General features: G+C 40.9%; 3 protein-coding genes across 8 annotated transcripts; all 3 read left to right on the top strand.

Annotated features, from left to right (window-relative positions):
- The first annotated feature begins 1,053 nt into the window (after positions 1 to 1,053).
- On the top strand, positions 1,054 to 2,335 carry LOC144642365 (uncharacterized). Its single transcript, XM_078501331.1, has 3 exons — positions 1,054 to 1,175; positions 1,380 to 1,725; positions 1,904 to 2,335. The coding sequence occupies exons 1-3, from the start codon at positions 1,054 to 1,056 to the stop codon at positions 2,333 to 2,335; spliced, it is 900 nt and encodes a 299-aa protein (XP_078357457.1).
- Positions 2,336 to 2,487: 152 nt separating this feature from the next.
- Positions 2,488 to 14,967, top strand: LOC144641553 (uncharacterized). Of its 6 annotated transcripts, none has more exons than XR_013568574.1 (5): positions 2,488 to 3,044; positions 4,287 to 4,512; positions 7,653 to 8,458; positions 8,904 to 9,043; positions 14,752 to 14,967. XR_013568574.1 is itself a non-coding variant. In XM_078500581.1 (4 exons), exons 2-4 carry the CDS (start codon positions 4,502 to 4,504, stop codon positions 8,915 to 8,917), a joined length of 831 nt encoding a protein of 276 aa, XP_078356707.1. In that variant the 5' UTR covers positions 2,488 to 3,044; positions 4,287 to 4,501; the 3' UTR covers positions 8,918 to 9,680. The 6 variants fall into 6 exon arrangements, 2 of the variants coding, with proteins under 2 accessions (XP_078356707.1, XP_078356706.1); XR_013568571.1 differs by having other exon boundaries at positions 7,653 to 8,664; XR_013568573.1 differs by lacking the exon at positions 4,287 to 4,512 and having other exon boundaries at positions 7,653 to 8,664.
- LOC144642364 (uncharacterized) lies at positions 12,432 to 18,428 on the top strand (the record flags this gene model as incomplete). The annotated part of the gene is made up of 3 exons (XM_078501330.1): positions 12,432 to 12,729; positions 16,770 to 17,051; positions 17,400 to 18,428. Coding segments are annotated over 3 exons (774 nt in total), but the record flags the coding sequence as incomplete, so codon positions are not given.
- Positions 18,429 to 18,931: the final 503 nt, after the last annotated feature.

The following is an 18,931-nucleotide window of genomic DNA, read 5'->3' as shown; positions in this document are numbered from 1 at the left end:
AGGCCACTGACAACATTCATTACTCCATGGGGCCGTTTCTGTTTCAATGTATTGCCTTTCGGTATCAGTTCTGGTTCAGAGAAATTCCAGAAGAATATGAGTCAGATCCTCCAGGGATTAGATGGTGTGGAGTGCAACATAGATGATGTATTAGTCCATGGTAAGGATCAGCAAGAACATGATGAAAGGCTGGAAGCAGTACTCAAGCGTCTAGTCGAAGCTGGCGTGACACTCAACCTCGACAAGTGCCAGTTCAGTACAGACAGAGTTAAGTTCCTCGGACACGTCATAAGCTTTAGTGGAATCGAGGCAGATCCTGAAAAGCTACAAGCAATTGCTGACCTACCGCCACCTCAGAATGTGCAAGAAGTAAGAACATTTCTTGGCATGATAAACCAATTGAGCAAGTTTTCCGAACACCTTGCTGACAAGACAAAGAGCATCAGAGACCTTCTTCACAAAGGGAACGAATGGGTATGGGGAAGTGAGCAACAGAAAGCATTTGAGCAGATCAAAGCTGACCTCACACAAGTCCCAGTACTGGCCCTGTACGATCCAAACAAGGAAACCAAAGTGACAGCTGATGCTTCCTCCTATGGCCTAGGCGGGGTAGTTCTTCAACTCCAACCAGACAACTCCTGGCGACCAGTTTCATTCATATCAAGAGCGATGACTCCCACCGAGACCAGATATGCACAGATAGAAAAAGAAGCCCTAGCACTCACCTGGGCATGCGAACGATCCTGGGAGTACATTTTTGGGAAGTCGATCTCCGTTGAAACTGACCACAAACCCCTGGTGCCACTTCTGAGTACGCACACTCTAGACCAACTTCCGCCGCGAATCCAGAGATTCAGAATGCGACTGATGAGATTCCACTTCAAGGAGATCAAGCATGTTCCTGGAAAGAAGATGTACATACCCGATGCGCTTTCAAGACTCCAAGTCCAAAGCCAAGCAGTTCAGTCTACAATTGATGATGACGAAATGTACGCACACATTGGGAGCGTGATCTCATCACTGCCTGCCTAAGACACAAGACTACAGCAGATCATGGTAGCACAGGAAGAGGATCCAGTCTGCAGACAGATCAAAGTATACTGCTATGAAGGATGGCCTGACAAGCATTCCTTAAATGATGCTATGAAACCCTACTGGTCAAGCAGGGGTGAACTGTCAGTGGTACAGAACATTCTTCTTAAAGCATCCAGGATCGTAATCCCTTCTTCCATGCGTCTTGAGATATTGGATAAGATCCATGAGGGGCATCAAGGGATCACTTAGTGCCGTGAGCGGGCCAAAATCTCTGTTTGGTGGCCAGGACTGAGCAGAGAAATCCAGGATCTGGTGCAACAATGTAGAGTCTGCGCTCTACACAGGGACAACAAACCCGAACCACTTATCACGACACCCTTACCAGACCGTCCATGGCAAGTCGTAGCCACAGACCTCTTCCAGCTAAAAGGCATTGACTACCTTATTGTTATAGACTACTTCTCAAGATACGTCGAAGTAGCAGCCATGCAGAAGACGACAAAGTCAAGCGAGGTTATTAGAGCCCTCAAGTCGATATTTGCCAGACATGGGACCCCAGAACAAGTGCAATCCGACAACGGTCCTCAATTTGACAGCGCGGAGTTCTCCTACTTTGCTAAGGAATGGGGATTCAAGCATACCACAAGTAGTCCTAGATTTCCCCAATCTAATGGAGAAGTTGAGCGTGGGGTTAGAACAGTGAAGAATCTACTTACGAAAGAAAAGGACCCCGCTAAAGGATTACTTGCTTACAGATCAACACCACTAGCATGCAAGTTCACTCCCGCACAGTTACTGATGGGAAGGCAGATTAGGAACAGTGTTCCGGCATTCCATACCCAGCTAAATCCGCAGTGGCCCGATTTAGAAAAACCTGCGTGCACGAGAGAGCATTAGCAAGTTGAAGCAGGAAACAGTGTTCAACAGCAGGCACAAGGCCAAGCCCTTGCCTCCAATTGGACCGGTTACAAAAGTCTTTGTGAAGGACCTTCAGCGACCAGGAAAAGTCATTGAAGCAGCATCAACACCTCGGTCATATCAAGTTGAAACGCCAACCAGCACGATAAGAAGGAACCGTGTTCACCTAACTCCACTGCCGAACCAGCAGGAGGAACACCGACCCTTACCAGTAGTAGACCAAGATCCGGCAGCGAACAAACCTGCAACTCCTGTTCGGAGGGACAATCCTGCTATCAGGAGAGACATTCAAGTACCCCCTGTAACACCTATTCTTGCTACTAGGCCTAAGAGAATTGTAAGACCATCACTCAAAGTTAGAGAGAACCTAGGTTTAGCATGAGATGACACTGTTGTACGTTTTCATATAGTTTTTGTCATACTCAATGTGTTTGACTTGGATTTCACACTCTCTAACAAAAAGGGGGAGATGTTGTGTTAGCTTACATGAAGTATTGTTACAGTTACGGACGCAATGCATGTGGGTTATTAAAGATGGCGTCTTTAGCAAACACGAGTAGTTCACTGAAGTGTAGTTTAGACCCAAACAACTCGACAAATTCCTTCGCAGGTGACAGCTAGCAACACTGAAAAAATATCATCGCCCTCCCTTAAAATATCGTTTGTTTAACTTCAGAGTCGTCGAACAACTGCACAGCAAGTAAAAGAGGCAACGAGTCCGCCATTTGTTTTGCTTTGTTGGTGCAAACAACCGGAAAATATTGTTCCATTTGCCACACGGAATACCCGGAATTTCAAACCGGGATTATCGGTCGAATGGAAAGCGCCCGTAGTTTTCGGTTTGGGCATTTTGGACTTTGGCACACTGCCGAAACGTACGTACGCTCCCCAGACCTCTTCAGTCACGGTGGCCGCAGTAACGCCATCTGCAGCGATTCGATTCAAGTTCCTAATCTACAGTCAAGTCGGCAATTAAAAACGCTGGAATATAGTATTTGGCAGCGGTGGACATAGAAGAAGAAAAAGGTGCCTTTTTTTCGCAATAACATTTCATTGGGAAGAAGTACAGGCCACAAAATTATGATAAAACGGTAAGTAATGACCCTTTTAGCTTCGTATGTAAATCGCCCATTTCAGACCATATGATGTTGTCTACAGAATTTTCCTTTTATCTGTCTAAAAGTTATTCATTCATTTCCACGTAGATGTTTTTTTGAATTTAAAAGAAATAATTCTCGAGGGTAACATCACATGGCCTAAAATGGGACAACAATTTTACCAAGCTAAAATTAAATCTATAATATTAGTGAAGATTGTTATGCTTTATGTTACCGATAATTTTATGAACTGCGTTTTAGGAGACTGTCAGTTAAACGATATAATTGGGTGTTCTGTCCATTTTAAGATCCAATTGCGGCGTCCAAGTCGCAGAATCTTTGCGGGATTTCGTTGCCGCAGCAGTTTCAGCCATTTGATGAACAAACTATGAACATTCGGAGCTAAGAGGAATATTTACTCATCGCTGTTATTAAATTTGGATATATTGGTTTTGGCGTTGTAGTCAGCAAAAGCTGTCTGTAACTATAAACACATATTGACCACGAAAACTAAACTTTATTGACCAGGTTACGTCGTACATGACCCCGATCGACTTTTTTGCAAATAGGTATGGTAGCTTGGCTTAGGCCCAGGCCAAACGTCGAACTTCACATGAGACGAACCTAATGCAAATTAGTAAAAGCTATTTGGATATTTGTTTTTAGTCATTTGCATTGCATTAGCTTCGACTCATGTGAAGTTCGGGACTCCATCACTCGGTCTGTCAGATCCGGCTGTAAAACAGTTTGTTTCTCGAGGGAATAATTTTCCTTTTTTAGTGATGAATACGTCACTCCATGATCCAAGGGAAAACGATCTTTAAAAATATGAATAACTGATACAATCTCCATATTTTTGGCAGTTTATTAAACCCCTTCGCATAAAAACAAATTCCAATTTATCGTGTCAAATTCACTCACTTATATCATCGGTGTAGACAGATGTTCTTTCGGCTCATCACGCAATCATTCCTTCAAAAAAATGCGTGGTAAGTGAAGTGAATACTTTATTTACCCTCGGATTGTAGAGTAGCTTAATATATATTGTGGGTGTTATAACAGCCAATATTTCCAAACATTTCAACAGTTCAACAGTGAGCTTTCAACAAGCTTCATCTCTCACTCAGGCAGAGAACGCCGACCATCTCTGTCTTTTGCCACTGCCTAGCTTCATTTTCCTGGTGGTATCCATCTTAGATCGAACGCACTTCCCTAATTTCTGATTACTGCTTGTAGCACACTGTCGATACGTACCCTCCCCAGACCTCTTCAGTCACGGTGGCCGCAGTAACGCCATCCGCAGCGATTCGATTCAAGTTCCTAATCTACAGTCAAGTCGGCAATTAAAAACGCTGGAATACAGTATTTGGCAGCGTTGGACATAGAAGACGAAAAAGGTGCCTTGTTTTCGCCAAAACATTTCATCGGGAAGAAGTACAGGCCACAAAACTATGATAAAACGGTAAGTAATGACCCTTTTAGCTACATATGTAAATTGCCCATTTCAGACCATATGATGTTGTCTAGAGAATTTTCCCTTTATCTGTCTAAAAGTTATTCATTCATTTCCACGTGGATGTTTTTTTGAATTTGAAAGAAATAATTCTCGAGGGTAACATCACACGGTCTGAAATGGGACAAATATCAAACCAAGCTAAAAAGGTCTATTTGCGAAGACTGTTATGCTCTTCGTTACCGATTTGTGTACTACGTTTAATTTTCGGAGACTCGAACTGTGCTTTAGGAGACTGTCAGTTTTAGGAGAAATATTAAAGTCTTCTGTGCATTTTAAGATCTAATTGCTGCGTTGAAGTCGCAGAATCTTTGCAGGATTTCATCATTGCCGCAGCAGTTTCAGCCATTTGATGAACATTCGTAGCTTACGTTTATTATTATTCATCACCGTCACGATCAATAGACTTCTTTAGCTACGTGTGTAAATTGCCCATTGTAGATCACGTGACGCTCTCAAGAGAATTGTTCCTTTGTCTTTCTGGAAATTATTCGTTTATTTCCACGTGAATTTGTTTGAATTTGAAAAGAAATAATTCTCAAGGGTAGCATCACGTGGTCTACAATGGGACAACAAACAAACGAAGCTAAAGAGGTCTATTGGTCTGGAAGTTGTAGTCAGCAAAAGCATATTGACCACGAAAACTAAACTTTATAGACCAGTTTACTAGGTCGTATATGACTCCGATCAAAATTAATGTCAATAATAGGGGATTTGAATGATTAGTTATTTGATTTGACTACAATCAATTTCCTTTTTCTCTCGTGCTAATTAGCCCAAATGTTCTATTTACATCCCACTGCGGTTTTAAAATTAAAATACCGTATTTATTCGATTAATTAAGCGCCCAACCTCGAATAAGCGCCCACCTCGAATAAGCGCCCACCCTGTAGGTAGGAAAAGTTAATAAGCGCCCACCCCCACCCCCTAAAAAATGACATGCACGAGAGGAGTAAAATGAGAGGTGTGAAATTGACTTAGTACTACACAGAGACTACCCCGAAGACCAAGCTTTCTCAATAATTTACAGAAACTTTCAAGGATCAGTAAAAATTCGGCTCTTGGACATCTTCACGTTCTGTTATTATTTACTTTTTTCTTGCAAAATAAGCGTACTACTTGCTAAAAATGGTGAAAATTTAATAAGCGCCCAACTTCGAATAAGCGCCCACTCTCAAGGTCCAAAAATTTAATAAGCGCCCAGGGCGCTTAATCGAATAAATACGGTAATACAGGAAAACGAAAAAAAATCGGGTATCGATCGGGTAATCAAATGATGAAGTCGTCGAAGTGCGGCACGAAGAAATGGATTTAACCCCTACCTTTGACCTCCGGTAAAGATGGTTAAGGCTGTCTTTGCCAAAACCTTTGATTGTGACAAAGGCCGTCTTTGATTTTGACAAAGGTATAACGCTTTTGATGCTTATCAAAGCTATGGCAAAGGAATAGTGAAATGTGACTACACAACAACAAAAACTTTATTTAAGCTCGAATTTCAGAGTAGCTTGACAAGCTAATATTTCCGAGAACAAAATATTTGATAACGAAAAATTAAAATAGAAATTGCTATTTACATATTTATAATTGACTTATATTAACTAATTATAAAAATTGTCATTTACATGCATGTTTCATGAATTGGCTTTGCTGATGTGCTTTTTGAATATAGCTTCCACGCAGGTTGTATGAAGTAGAACGGAACGAGAACATGTTTCTCATATAGGCTGGATAGCTATTGAAAAATAGAATTTTGTACAAGATGGTAAGGAATCTATCTTTGACTAGGGTCTCGCGTCATATCTCCTGTATTTCATGTAACTTAAGATATTTTTTTTATCTTGAAAAGAATAAAGATATATTATTTATTTAATTATTTATTGCTAACATTGGCGCGCGTCAAATCCCTGTCAAAGGCGATATCAAAGGACTTGCTTACCTTTGACATCTGTGTCAAAGATAATCATCCAAAATTGGCGTCTCTGGTTTAACGCATGCTCTGTATGTCCAGATTTGTCCTTCTTGGCCACGAGTAAAATTGGCTCGCCCCCAAGGTCACCCTACCTTCAAAGCAAGTGACCCTCCACCCAAGGGAACCCTGCCCCCTGAGCCAACTTTGCGATAACTCATATGAACGGTTCGCAGCAATTTATAAAGAAATGTGTGGATAGCTCTCTTATCCGTGGGGCGCGGTAAGGAAGGTAATCCTCATACCAGAGACAACATTTTTTTTCGTGCAAGCAGGCCCTTAGTTTTTGGGAAGTATTTTTTTTCGACGGGGTTAAGAACTCAAAGGAATATTTTTTTTAAAAAAACTCACCCCCTCCCGACACGGGCAGATAATAAACGAACGCTCCTTTATCAAAACAGCTTTGACAATTATCGTAAAAAATGTTGTGGTTATTCATCGTGGTAGAGTACATTAAAAAATTATTTTTCGTTTGTCTCACGACGTAGTCGCGTGTGATGGGGGTATGGAGATCGCGACGTTTCGACTGCACACTGCTAGTCTTCATCAGGCGATAAGGTCGACTGGTTGTGTGTGAACTTATAAAGCACGCTGCTGCGCTGTGATTGGTGCATTTCGATCCTCGCTGTTTCTGTGTCCTGTTGTTCTCCTGTTGTTGTGTTTTTTGATCGTGGGTATCCATGCTTCAAGAATTTCAATTCCATTATCCCTGTTGATATTATTAGGGTGAAGTCTTATGTGAATTGCCTCTTTGACCCTGCGTTTGTACCAGTGTGGGTCACGATCAATAAACTTTACCTCGTTCCAAAGGGGGTAGTGTCCGGTGTTGTTGGTGTGTTCTGCAACGACGCAGGGTCAAAGACGCAGGATCTCGTTTTTCGGCTATGGATCTTTCTTGAGTAGTTGCTTTCAATAACTTCAATGACAGTATTTTCAACCAGGGTGTCTTCAGAAACCGGCAAAAAATGCTAATGTAGAGCTCAGCTTTTAGGCTTGGCTAAATATATATATATATTAACCGTTTTGTAATCAAATGTAAATCTAATAAAAGTAAAAAGTAGTCATACAAACAGAACATAGCATTTGGAATGAAAAATTGATGGGCAACTCTTTCCCCTTGCAGATGGCGCTATGCTGCAATTGGGTGTGCTGTGGTAATGTTAGTACTTGCCTCACAATTTTTGCGCACAGGACTCAGCAAGGACGAAAGACGTTTGTTCAGTCAGATTACTCAAGGACCTCACACCAAAGAAAACCAACTCGGCTTCAATTCAACAAAGAACGTTCGACTTGTCAGCTTTAACTTATGGTGTGACTATTTTAAACCATACGCTCATTCAAACATTAACGAAAGAATGGAAAGTCTTGCAGAAGGTATAAAAGATTTTGACATTGCACTGATTCAAGAAGCATTCATTTGGAAAACAGGAATAGCCGTTTTTACAAAATGTGCTTTGCTATTAATTGCTGTAATGGAAAAACATGGATTTCTGTACAGAACTTCTATTGCAGATTTTGTTGCACCTCGTGTAGGAAAAAGTGGCGGCATTGTTATATTTAGCCGTATACCACTAGCAAGAACGGTGTCAAAACTTTACCGCAACTACTCAATTTCAAATTTAATGGAGTATAGAGGGTTTGTCGTCGGAGAGTTTTTTTTCAACTCTCAGCACCTTTACGTCGTCAACACCCACTTGGATCCCAGTGGAGTTCAGGCCAGAGCTTTGCAAGTACAGGAGCTTCTAACAAACCTACAGAATATCACGGATGCAAATTCGCATTTTGTTGTGGCAGGAGACTTTAATATTGACAATAATTATCCAACAACTAGTAACAGCAGTAAGGAATATAAAGAGCTATTACAAGCAATGAGAAAAGCTGGTGTTAAACCTGTTTTTCCTGTAAGAATGGAAACTAACACCGATGGCGGTAACTATGATGCAATATTCACTAGTTCTAATGTTGCTGTAATGAAGAAACAGATCATCAAACTGTTTACAAAGAGTAACAAATTGGTCTCAGATCATTTTGCACTCGCAGTTGAATTGGAACTATTATAACACAAATTGAAGCTGCCTCAAGGAAGGTTGCCCTACAGAACCGTAAAATCTATGCGGCATGGGTAGATATACAGAGTAAGTCCACTGCGTTTTAACGAAATGGCAGGGGAAACTATGAATATTTTTTTCGGATCATGAGAAGCGTTCAGGCTACGTAGCAGTTAGACCGAATGGCAGTGCTCCGTTAGTGAATCAGTGGAAAAGAAAGATACAAATTTCTATTTTAAACCTAATGTATTTACATTTGCTTTCATGTTTTATAAAATTCTTCTAAAAATTATTTTGGCTGAAGCTAGCTTGCTTTACCCAAACAGGTTTAATTTCATGATAAAGATGAAATGATCATTTGTCACCAGCGTGGGACAAAGAAAAAGTATGAGTTCCCGACAGGCGAACCCATGGCCTACCGGTTGGGCGCTCTATAGCTAACCACTGAGCTACGGGAAATCTCTTGGTGAGTTTGGCCATTTAATAGGTACATCTGTCATATGTAGGTTAATTTCACGTTGTTACATGTTACAAATATTCTGTGAGTTCTGCGGTTTTCTACTTTTACGTACCCATTTTACATTTTGACGGGCATATCACAGTTGACTAGTCAAGACACTTACCAGAGTTAAATTGTTCTTTGAGTATCAGTTCTTAAAATATTCTTTATTGCTTCATGGGAATGTTTTGTATTTTTTTAGAAATTCGCAATAGCGTGTACCAAAACTGAGGTTTTGGCCAACCTTTTTCTTGTCAAGTGTCGCAAAAGGTGAAGGTGTCAAATAAATCCGAACTTCAAAATGTTTGGAATTTAAAAGGACGATATATCTTTATAAACATTAAAAAACTTTTTTTCACACTAATAATTTCTACAAATATAGATTGCTTGAGAGGAGCAGAGTAAGAACGACCAAACCTATCATCTACGGGCCACCTAAAATAAGAACGTTGGGTATCGTAAAACTTACTAATAAGCGCCCCTCTGGAAGTTCGGTGTTTTTTTAAGAACGTCACGCTTTTAAAGTTATTTAATCTCCAACTTTACTTTTTATAGTAACGATTTTGTAAAAATGTGTCAAGACATTAAATGTCTACTATATTTTGTTTATATCTCCCCTGACTGACTGATGTGATTTGAAATAGAGCGGATTTTATTTGAGTGTCGTAAATCCAAAACCAAAATAGTCACTCTGGCTAATCAACAGTCCATTGAACCATTAAAAACTCGAAGTAAATACATGTACCATGGGTTTGGTTTCACTTCTGATTTGTCGAGAAAGTAGCACGAGTTTTTTAAACCAATCACTAATCGTAGTAATGCAAAACTAAAGCAAACATGAATTACTTTCGACACTCAAGTGAAAATTGCTCTCCGTGTCCGCGTGTCTACTATGCCTGCTCCGAATGGGTCACCACGAAATCGTAGTGGGGCAATTTTGTTGGCCCTATGACTCCTAGATGTCAACTGGAGACTTGTACTCCTGGTAGGGTCACTCATGCTGAACAGGTCGAAGGGTAGAGATCCGACAAAGAGTGACCTGCACACGTGGCCGCTAATAAGCCCCCTCTCCCTCCAGGGACAAGCTCTCCCGATAAGATAGAGCTTTTACGGTTTAACTGAAGGCCCATATTAAGAAAAGTTTAGTTTGGTTCTTTGTGCTAAAATCGTGTTCCGAGACGAAGCTTTAAAACTGATTTTGACTTTCTAAACAGAAAAGGAGGTGGCGTGACCTTGCTTTAAAACTGATTTTGACTTTCTAAACAGAAAAGGAGGTGGCGTGACCTTGCGGTTCATGACACTGGATCTCGGAAAACCCGAGCGCCACGAGACTAGTTTAAATAAAAAACTAACGATTTATCTGTGTCCGGGTCTTCTATTAGTCGTTTTAGAAGGGATTTGCATCAGAGGGAAGACAGTTCTGGTAATTATTTTATATCTTTTTGACAACTTTCTGATGGCCTCTGTTTCAAATGACCAATCAGAATGCATGAAGTGAAGGAGGCTAAGCTGGCAGCTGTCACCGATCGAGCGAGCGTAGAACTTGACAACCCGGCCTCTCACCTTTCTTGCACTTTAATTGGCAAGCTCAAGCGAAAGCCATCAGAAAGGTGTCATCAAAAAATTGTTAAGACGTTGTCCAAAATTGATCAACAACTTCATTGGCACTTGAGCGGCAGAAAGATTCGCAGCACTTTAACGCTTCAACTGCTAAGACCCCTCTGAAACAGACCTGGTGAAACCCGACCTGGTGGGTTATATTGCCCTCCCTGGTAGAAATTTGACCTCCCTGGTCCCTGGTGAAAATCTGAAAAATCCCTGGTCAATTTTATTTCTCCCCGGTGAAGAATTTTGTTTACCTGGTCAGGAAAAATCAACCAAAATCTTTCTGCTGGCTTTAATAAACAGAAGAAAACGACGCGCGGCAAAAAGATAATTTAATAATTGACTATAACTTGATGTAAATATAGCAAAAAGTAATTGTTAACTTTTTTCTATTGTTTTTGTCGCTTGTTCCGTTGTCAAGCACGTCACTGAAGAGACAAAACAGATCTGTTTCCTTTTCTGTATGTAATACCTGATGTAATACGAGCTTGTGAATGATTCATAGCGATTTGAACAGCGCGCGCGGCCCAAAATGTGTGGAAGTACTTTTGACCCGGCTTTCTACAGCGTTTTATCGAATAACTACGCAGAGGATAATCAGCTTGACCGACATAATTCTTGGTGAGTATTAAACGGCCTTTTTTCGTCGATTTATTAGCCTTGAGCAGTTTGAGAGGCGTTTGATGTATAAAATATCGTGTTAAACTTTGCAGCCCGCCGGCACAATGTGATGTAAAAAATACGCAAGTTATTCAAGTACATTCAAGATCATTCAAGTGGCGTATGACGGTAAATTTTAATTAAGCTGCCTCAAATTGTAAGTACTGTCTAAATATTACTTTGTGTAGCTTTCGCCTGCATGAAACTATTGATGCCGAGGACTGCAGTCATTAAAACGTATTTTTCATTGCTCGCTTAATCCGAAAAAAGAGACAGTTTATTCGACCTGTAAAAGATATAAGCAAACGGTTTTCCTATTTTGACGTCTTTATGCTATGACCTACTGAAAATGGATCAACGAATAAGGGCCGACATTTTTAACATTTTGCAACTTTAATGGTAAACGGACCGTTTAAATTTAGGCGCGCCCGTGGTCAACCGGAGTGCCAGTCTGCAGGTCTCTAGTCTGCATTTGTCGCACACCGATGCAAAAGTTAGAAGAAAAATTGCCTTGTTTAATAGTTTCCTTGATTAATTTCTCATCATCCTTACGTCATTCCGGAGTATTGAGTTCCACCTCAGGCACATCAGGCACAAAATTTATTTTCTTCCATATCCTACAAATAAAAACTAAACATTACTTTGCCTAATAGTAGCCTGAATGTTTTATAACATTTACTGGGATTGGGTCACTATCAGGGTTGCAGCTGGATACTTAAATCAAGAAAGAAAATGGTCAAGAATACCACACTGACAAAAATACTGTAGACAATGAAAGGAAGCAAAGTGACTTTTGGACCTTCTCGTGTAACCTTGATAGTTAATTGTTTTAATAAAAAAGTTTTTGCTTTACGTGAATTTTCCACGTGATCTGGGTAACAAGTGCAATTCATTATACCGGAATGTTGTTTTAAAAGGTCATTTAAAGAATTAAAGAAACTGGCCAAAAATAGCTCCACAGAAAGAAACAGTTTTGAAGAGGGATAGTAAACAAACTGAACATCATCACACAACAACGTAACACTTTAAGGATTGAATTATCATTAAAGTGAATGCATGCTTGAAATATGGAATGTTTTTTTCTTTCTGATCAGCTTCTGCTTTGAAGTGTTATGTGTGCGCTGGCACTGGAGACTCTTGTAGCAAGAGCGCTCTGGAGGGCGACAAGGACAAGTACTTGCTGACGTGTCCTTCAGAGTTTGACCAGTGTATACAGACCTGGCTAAATAAAGATGGCAATACCACCGTGGCTAGCTCCTGCGCTAATCAAAATAGCTGTAACTTGACGAAAGCCTCTCGTGATACCCTTTCCGGTAACGATGACAGCGTGGATTGCACGGTTGACTGCTGTAGCAGTGATGCATGCAACGCGGTCTCAACTAAAAAAGGTACACATTTACTATAGCTTCATGCGGCTAAAATATGCAGACAAAAATACTAGGTCTACGACAAGAAACATTAAGCCTACAAAGAACGTTCGGGAAGGAATAGTTAATCAATTGAGTGTAATGATCGGTAATGTGTACAATGCTTAGTTTATGAAAACACGTAAACCCGTATTAAAATTATTTAATTTTAAAGCGGCACCTAGACTCATCGGAGTTCAGTGTTCTATTGCATGTGACACAAGATCAATTGAAATTATATTGTTCGGTTAAGAATACTATTAAACACTTAAGATTGTTATCAGCTTTCAAGTGAATGTGTTTGAATGTTCTTTCCTTGATCAGCTTCTGGTTTGAAGTGTTATAAGTGTGATGGAAAAGAAGAAGATTGTAAGAAGAGCACACTGGAGGGCGACAAGGACAAGTATTTGAAAACGTGCAGTTCAGGAGAAGACAAGTGCATGAGGATCTGGGCCAATAAAGATGGCGAAATCTTTGTGGCAAACAGCTGCGCTAACCAGCTTGAATGTAGTTCGGTGAAAGCTTCTTGTGATGAGCTTGAGGACTCTGAAGACGTAGATTGTGCGGTAGGTTGTTGTGACACGGATGCTTGCAACGCGGGCTCATCTCTCTCCTTAAGCGTTTTTTTGTTGACCGTGAGCTCTGTTCTTGGCCTCGCACTGCTGGCATGAAAAAAAAATCTTAAATCGACAACAAGACTCATCGGAGATTAGTGACACGAGCTTTGACTAGTCATGATACTTACAAAAGTTAAAAGTTCTTTGAGTATCAGTTCTTGAAATTTCCAATATTGCTTCATGGGAATGTTTTGCAAATTCTTAGAAATTCACAATAGCGTGTGCTTAAACCGAGGCCTTCGCCAAGCTGATTCTTGCCAAGTGACACATACGTTGATGGTGTACAATTTTCAGAAATTCAACATGCTTGATGTGTAAAGGCTAGTCTGTAAAGGAATATCTGAATAAACATTAAAAAGTAAATTTCACTCTACAAACAATTAAAGCGATTTATCCACCACATTTAAAGTCTACTTTATTTCGTTTATATCGGTCCCCTAGCTGATATATGGTTTGAGTAAGTCCCCCTCTCGGATAAGCCTACTTTGAATGGAGTCACCACAATATCAATTGTGTGTCTTTACGACTCCGAGAGCTATGTCGGTTCGAGTCTTGCACCCTTGGTAGGCTAACCTGTAGTCTATTCCAACGATTTCTTTAGTTTGAGGAGACAATATTTCCCAAGTTCGAACCCCGAACACAAGCGAATGATCCTCCATTGTGTTACATGAGCAAAAGAACAAGTTAAGATCGTTATACAAATCCAAGAGGAAATGTTTGCTTCAGTTTGAACCAAACCAGAGTAATTGTCAAAGTAATTGCCAGAAACTATCTTCCATCTGATGCAAATCCGGCCCTTTCAAAATGACTAATGAAAATCGCGGACACGGACAAGTATCGTACCGTTCGGATTCTCTGAGATCCAGCGCCTTGAACCGCTAGTTCACGCCGCCCCACTTATGTTTGGATAGCCAAAGCCTTCGTCTTGGTACATGATTTTGTAACACAAAGAACTAAACAAAAAGTTTCTTTATGAGGGCATTATACCGTAAAATCTCTATTAATCCCTTGGAGGGTGTATTTCTTTTCAGGCCCTTTTCTCAGGGTGTGGGGCTTAATAAAGGTGGGGGGGGGGGGGACTTATCAAATATCACTTTTGCTCTCAGTGTTGCCTGCGCCAGAGTGCTTACATTCCAACAAGTAAGAGCACATTTTTAAAGCCTTGTGCACAGCCCCACTCTGGAGAACCAGTGGTAACTTTGTCCAGTCTTGTACATTCGACCTGTTTGTGATCGGTATTTTTACAAGAAGGAAAGTGCGTAAAATAAGTTTGTGTTCACGTAACTGCGCTTATACACGGGAAATCTCGCTGTAATGTTATCCCAAAATGGATTTTTATCGATTTTTACAACGCATTGAAATACCTTCTTTAACTTCTTCTTTTTAGGATATTGCCAATTTAGTGCTTGCAAACGTATGCTTGAATCCTGCTTCTGGTCCAATCTCAAGTGTGCAAACTCGCTCCAGTACCTCCACTTCCCATGGCCCAAACTGACTCCTCCTTTTTAAGCCCCTTACAAGACAACATTTGCAGTCTTTCTAGGCCCGCACTTTCTAACCTGTTGTTACCACTAGCAAAAATACATTGAACTTATTACCATAACGTTTATGTACTATTACTGACTAATAGACCGGAATGCAAGCACGTCCGGGGAGCACGTTCGCTGCAAGGAATCCAAATTAAAATAATGTAGTAAGGGAGGGAATCTTACAGTTCAAACCAGAAATACGGCTTTGTCTGTTAAAGTACGACTGTTAAACTTTGTCCCAATTTAATTGAATGCTAACTTGCTAGTAAATTATAAGCGTGCACAAACTGGGAAACTTTGATACAGTTCCGCCTTGTTGGATGCAAATGAATCTGAGAGCCGCTGTTGATTGGCTGATACTTTGAGTGGATACAGCTGCAGTGTCAACTTGTTTTTAAGTCAGTTGTGACGCGAAACTTATGCCAACCGTGTTTGGCAATCGTGTAGTATCTCATGATACAACAACATGACTACGCTCCTGCAAGTCTCTGTTCTGATGCTTTGTGTGGCCACGGGTAAGTATTTCTAATTAAAGCCTGGTTTTCACTAGCGACGCAAGCACAAGCACAAGCACAAGCACAAGCGTAGAGATAACAGCTATTATTTCACCGTGAATACAGCTTCGACGCAAGCAAAAGCACAAACACATTGAATTTTGATGCTTATGCTTGAACTTGTGTCAAGCACAAGCACAAGGATCATCTTTTTCCTGTTCGCGTGTTTGCGTTTGTGCTTGCGCTTGTGCTTGCGTCGCTAGTGAAAACCAGGCTTAATAACCGAAAGAACAGAAAATCTGCGTTAAAGTAGAATCGAAACACTCTAAACGGTTTTAAAGCTAGGATAGCATGAAAAGAATGATGTGTCCTTGAAGTTGTAAATTGTAAATTGTAAATGGTTCTTATAGTGGTCATGTACTTTGCTTCATCTCTCTTCGAGATAGCTAGTTTACAGGCAAGCCACTGAAACAGAGGAAACAAATATTTTTAAACGAACACAACAAGGTTAAAAATCCCAACTGGCAGGAGGCAGACCAGATGGCTATGTACAAAGCGTGACCGAGGATTTAAACTCGGGACAACAGAGAAACAAATTCAGCTTGTGGCAGGGGCAGGTCTTGAACCGGGGACCTTCAGATTACAACACCAGCGCCCTAAACCTCTCGACCACGCTTGCCTCCTGTTGCAGCCATTTGCGCACGACTTCGGTTCGTAAGATTGTAAGATTTGAAATGGGGAAATTGAACTGAACAACGAGACGAAAATGATAGATGAGGGTCAGTCGGAACTACATGTTACCAACGGCCGAAAACGTGACGCCCGATGGCAAACTTTGAGCTCATATCGATCAGAACACAGGAAGTCCAGTTGCATGTGTATATGGAGTCGAGATTGCATTGTTTATAAGTAGTTCATTCGAGCCAAACCACCAAAACGAATATCGACGAGTTGTTTACCGGTAACCAAAGAAACACAAAACAAACGTAAGGAAATAAACATCTTAGCAGGCGTTACTATGGAGAACAAGCTTTCAATGTATTCGGTACCGCTTCAGGCTATTTAATTCTTACCCTGAATGTTATCCACTAGAAAGAAAAAACGGATCGAATCATACATTTTCACTCTGTAGTGAACGCCGTCCGCGTCCGTTCCGCCAGTCACAAGCTCTGACGTTAGGCACAAAATCACCTTGTTGGCCAAGGTTATCCTTCGTCCTTAGGCAAAAATAGCTCTACAGAAAGAGGCATTTTTGCTAAAAAAATATGATTAGTAAACTGAACGTTATCAAAATTTTATTGTTCAGTAAAGAGTTATAACACGGATTAAAATTATCACTTAAGTGAATTTGTTTGGAATGTTTTTTTCCCTTTCTTTATCAGCGTTTGCTTTGAAATGTTATACGTGCACTGGCACTGAAGGCACTTGCAGCAAGAGCAAACTGGAGGGCAACAACGACAAGTATTTGAAAACGTGTCCTTCAGGGTTAGACAGGTGCTTTAGGACCTGGGTCCATAAAGATGGTAATACCGCCGTGACGAACGACTGCACCAATCAGTCGGGCTGTGATTTGGCGCAAAACGTTTGTGACAAGGTTGACGATGTGGATTGCACGGTTGGTTGCTGTGGCAGTGATGCATGCAATGCGGGCACAACTGAGAAAGGTACATATTTTGCTACATGCGTCTTAAATATGCAAACAAAAATTGTAGATATCTACAGCAGGATGCCTTAAGCCTACAAAGTAAGAACGTTAGGGATGGAATAATAAAACAACTGAGTGTGACGATCCGTAATGTTCAAAAGGTTTAGTTTAGGAAAAAACGGTAAACCCGTTAGCTGGTATCAGAAATCACGAAATCTTTAATCGACAACAAGACTCATCGGAGATAAGTGTTATCCTGGGACACGAGCTTAACTGAAATTTATTGTTTCGTAAAAGAATACCAACACATTAAGATTGTAACTAACTTTAAAGTGTGTGGGTTTGAATGTTTTTTTCCCTTGATCAGGTCCTGGTTTAAAATGTTTTGTGTGCAGCGGCAATGAAGACGATTGCAAGAAGAGCACTCTTGAGGGCGACAAGGACAAGTATTTGAAAACTTGCAATTTAGGGGAAGACAAGTGCATGAGGGCCTGGGGCAATAAAGATGGCGAAATCACCGTGACAAGCAGCTGCGCTAGCCAGCATGACTGTAGTTTGTAGTTTGTAGTTAACTAACTGCACGAGATCGAAATCCGTGTGTTTTTTACTGTTTAGCAGTTGTACTAAAATATTCACTCAGAATAGAATTCAAGTCATAGAATAGTGTCAATACAATTCGACATTATTGTTGTTTCATTATTTTTTAAAATTAATTGTCTGAGGAGAGAGAGAGAGACACTGTAAAAATAAAGTACCTTACCCAAAAACACAACACACTGACCCCAACCAAGACAGGAACCCATGCGTTCGTTAAGTTAGGAATCAGCGCGAAAAAATGAAATGAGCGCGAATAACGGCGAGTGCAAAAAATGGCGAGGGGCTTAGGGTGAGAGAGGATTCAACCCTGAAACTCTCGCATGCTAGCATCCAGATCTCTCCCTCATCACTGCGTCCACCACGTTGATCCGTCACCAGTGCCTTTCTTAGCTGTCACATCGATCTATAATAGCTGACCCTATCCTTAGCGTGAATCTAACGTAAGTCTAACAACCTCCTTATCAAGGCCTAGCTTCATCTAATAAGAAGACCACCTACTCCAGGCCAATACTATGGAGCGGATATGGCATCGTCCATTCCAAATTCTTGGCTTCCAATAATGGTATCGACCGTTAATTATAACATCGGCCGTTTACAAAAGGAAAATCAGCTTCGTCGCGTCTCCGACAAACCTTTTTCGTTTCTTCTTTCACTCGCCGTTCTTCGCTGCCTATATTAACCGAACGACTGAGACAGGCAATCCTAAACCACGACCATGATCTAGAGTGGACCTAACCCCAGCAGTAAACTAGGGTGTCTTTGAAATTGCTTCATTTTCATTATAAATCAATTCAATTTTATTAACTCACCTTTTCCTTTGCACACTGTCGTTGACAGAGATAAGTTTACTTGGTGCACAACGTCATTGTCCTTCTATACACAACACGACTCGATTAGACCGAGATAAAAGAAATCAAAGGACCTAGACCTGGATCTAGAATAGTAGCAATACAGCCGTGTTGAGCAGCTGCACCGGTAAAGTTTGCTGGGATTTGGCGAAAAAGTTTTTGATAAACTTGACGGCGCGAAGTGGGCGGTTAGCTGCGGAGACACTAACGTAGGCATCGCGGGCGGTATGTTCAGTGTGTTCGGCACTGTCATAAATGAGTCTTTCCTTTGCTCTGATCTATTTCTTTGATGTGTGACACCTATTTACATGTACTTTCAGTGGGATGAGGCGAAATGAAAGAGTTACTTGCGAAGCGAGAGAGCTAGATAAGAAGGTTTTTCACACGTTCAGGTGCTTCTGGTTTTCGCTTTGTTTTCTAAGCTATTCGTTGATTGAATCACGTGCGCGTTAAG

Source organism: Oculina patagonica, chromosome 2 (assembly GCF_052425735.1).
Source record: "Oculina patagonica isolate OP01 chromosome 2, crgOcupat, whole genome shotgun sequence".
In the NCBI taxonomy this organism is placed as follows: domain Eukaryota; kingdom Metazoa; phylum Cnidaria; class Anthozoa; order Scleractinia; family Oculinidae; genus Oculina; species Oculina patagonica.
The sequence above is the reverse complement of the archived record's forward strand: the minus strand, read 5'-3'. Positions and strand labels throughout refer to the sequence as shown.

Coding starts and splice junctions, on each gene's coding strand:
- LOC144642365 (XM_078501331.1), top strand. CDS start 1,054: ATGGTAGCACAGGAAGAGGATCCAGTCTGCAGACAGATCAAAGTATAC. Junction 1,176..1,379: donor TGGTCAAGCAGGGGTGAACT/GTCAGTGGTACA, acceptor CGCTCTACACAG/GGACAACAAACCCGAACCAC. Junction 1,726..1,903: donor ATGGAGAAGTTGAGCGTGGG/GTTAGAACAGTG, acceptor GGCCCGATTTAG/AAAAACCTGCGTGCACGAGA.